This window comes from Etheostoma spectabile, unplaced genomic scaffold, assembly GCF_008692095.1.
Source record: "Etheostoma spectabile isolate EspeVRDwgs_2016 unplaced genomic scaffold, UIUC_Espe_1.0 scaffold271, whole genome shotgun sequence".
Taxonomy (NCBI): Eukaryota; Metazoa; Chordata; class Actinopteri; order Perciformes; family Percidae; genus Etheostoma; species Etheostoma spectabile.
Window position 1 is genome coordinate 28,247 of NW_022605575.1, and position 2,500 is coordinate 30,746.

The 2,500-nt window shown below is 36.2% G+C and overlaps 1 protein-coding gene across 1 annotated transcript in view; it reads left to right on the top strand.

Annotated features, from left to right (window-relative positions):
* The first annotated feature begins 1,640 nt into the window (after positions 1–1,640).
* The window catches only part of LOC116685806 (SH3 and multiple ankyrin repeat domains protein 3), a 122,862-nt gene continuing 122,002 nt past the window's right edge, over positions 1,641–2,500 (top strand). Inside the window, exon 1 of the mRNA XM_032510739.1 lies at positions 1,641–1,713. Coding sequence (XP_032366630.1) covers positions 1,702–1,713 — 12 coding nt within the window. The 5' untranslated portion in view covers positions 1,641–1,701. The remainder of the gene's footprint in view (positions 1,714–2,500) is intronic.

The window sequence follows — 2,500 nt, forward strand, 5'->3', positions numbered from 1 at the left end:
GGGGGGGGGGACTGTGGTGGGCGGATGGGTTGATGTGATTAATGCTGATGCTTTGTGCTTAACATGTTGCATAATCATAAATGAGAATTGCATGTAACAAACGCTCAGTTTAGGGAAGTCTTGGAGAACAATAAGACAAACCAGATTCCATATGGGTGTCTATATTGTGACATGTTAAAGCATGGACATATTGTCTATATGTTAACATGTTAAAGCATGGACATATTGTCTATATGTTAACATGTTAAAGCATGGACATATTGTCTATATTGTGACATGTTAAAGCATGGACATATTTTCTATATGTTAACATGTTAAAGCATGGATATATTGTCTATATTGTGACATGTTAAAGCATGGACATATTGTCTATATGTTAACATGTTAAAGCATGGACATATTGTCTATATGTTAACATGTTAAAGCATGGACATATTGTCTATATGTTAACATGTTAAAGCATGGACATATTGTCTATATTGTGACATGTTAAAGCATGGACATATTGTCTATATGTTAACATGTTAAAGCATGGACATATTGTCTATATGTTAACATGTTAAAGCATGGATATATTGTTTATATTGTGACATGTTAAAGCATGGACATATTGTCTATATGTTTACATGTTAAAGCATGGCATATGTCTATATTGACATTGTTAAAGCATGGATATATTGTCTATATGTTTACATGTTAAAGCATGGACATTGTCTATATTTGACATGTTAAAGCATGGACATATTGTCTATATGTTAACATGTTAAAGCATGGATATATTGTCTATATTGTGACATGTTAAAGCATGGATATATTGTCTATATTTTACATGTTAAAGCATGGATATATTGTCTATATTTTACATGTTTAAGCATGGACTATGTGTCTATATTAACAATGTTGAAAGCATGGATATATTGTCTATATTTGACATGTTAAAGCATGGATATATTGTCTATATTTGACATGTTAAAGCATGGAGATATTGTCTATATTTGACATGTTAAAGCATGGATATATGTCTATATTTACATGTTAAAGCATGGATATATTGTCTATATTTTACATGGTTAAAGCATGATATATTGTCTATATTTACATGTTCCAGCATGGACATATTGTCTATATTTTGACATGTTAAAGCATGATATATGTCTATAATTTACATGTTAAGCATGGACAATTGTCGTAAGTTTGACATGTTAGACGCATGGGATCTATGTGCTATATTTCACTACATTGTTAAAGCAAAGCATGGATATATTGTCTATATTTTACATGTTAAAGCATGGACATATTGTCTATATTATAAGCATGGAGTTTGTAAATCACACGTAGGCTCCAATGGAAATATGTGTGTCAGTAAACTGATGGTAGAGGTCTGTAATTTGACTTAAATCGCTTATTCATTTTGGAAGAAACTGCTGAGATGTTGTTTTTTTAGCTGTCATATTTTAATCTTATTGCATATAGTATGTATTTTAAAACAGGTTCAAAATAAACGGGACTAACTAACCTCTTTTCGCTGTAAATATCCACATTTTAAAGCTGATAAGGTGAAGGCTCCGGTGATTAAATTCACTGTAGACATCTCTGTTTCCTCCCTCCCTCTCCCCTTTCTCCCCCCCCCCCCCCCTTCAGGGAATCTGGGTGCAACAGTGGACCCCCCCTCTTTGAGAGAGCTTTTCTCCTCTGGATGTTATGGCTGAAATGGTACGTAGGCTCAGTCAAAAAGGCAAAAAATGTAGTTTTAAAAAATTAAGGCGCATGAAAACGGGCCAGAGGAGACATGAGGGCCTGAGTGTGCCTGTCCCTTTTTTTCATGTTTTTTAAGATCAGAGCTGGGCAATATGTCGATATTATATTGATATTATATCGATATCGTGATGTGAGACTAGATATCGTCATAGATTTTGGATATCGTCATATGGCATAAGTGTTTCCTGGTTTTAAAGGCTGCATTACAGTGGAGTGATGTCATTTCCTGAACTCACCAGACTGTTGTAGCTGCTCTATTATTATTATTATTATTATTAGTCATGATATCCACATTACTGATGATTACTTACCAAAAATCTCATTGTGTCAGTATTTTGTGAAAGCACCGATAGTCAACACTGCAATATCGTTGCGATATCGAGGTATTTGGTCAAAAATATCGTGATAATAGATTTTCCCCACATTGCCCAGCCCTAGGACCGCGTACGAAGGAGGTCGGGATGTTTGGGCCGTAAAACCCTGCTCAGGGCGCCCAGGGGGCTCATCTGGGACAGGGTGCGCCCATATGTAGAGGTTTCCTCCTCCACCCAGCGGCCGCGGGTTTGACTCCGCCCTGCAGGCTCTTGATGCATGTCACCCCCCCCCCCATTCTCCCCTCTTAAGTCTGCAGCTGTCCTATAAAAATAAGGGCCTACAATGCCCAACAAATGTACTAAAAAATAAATAAATGAAACCGCTGTTTCGAAGTTTGTGTCCTGGAGAAAGACTTTGAACCAGTACA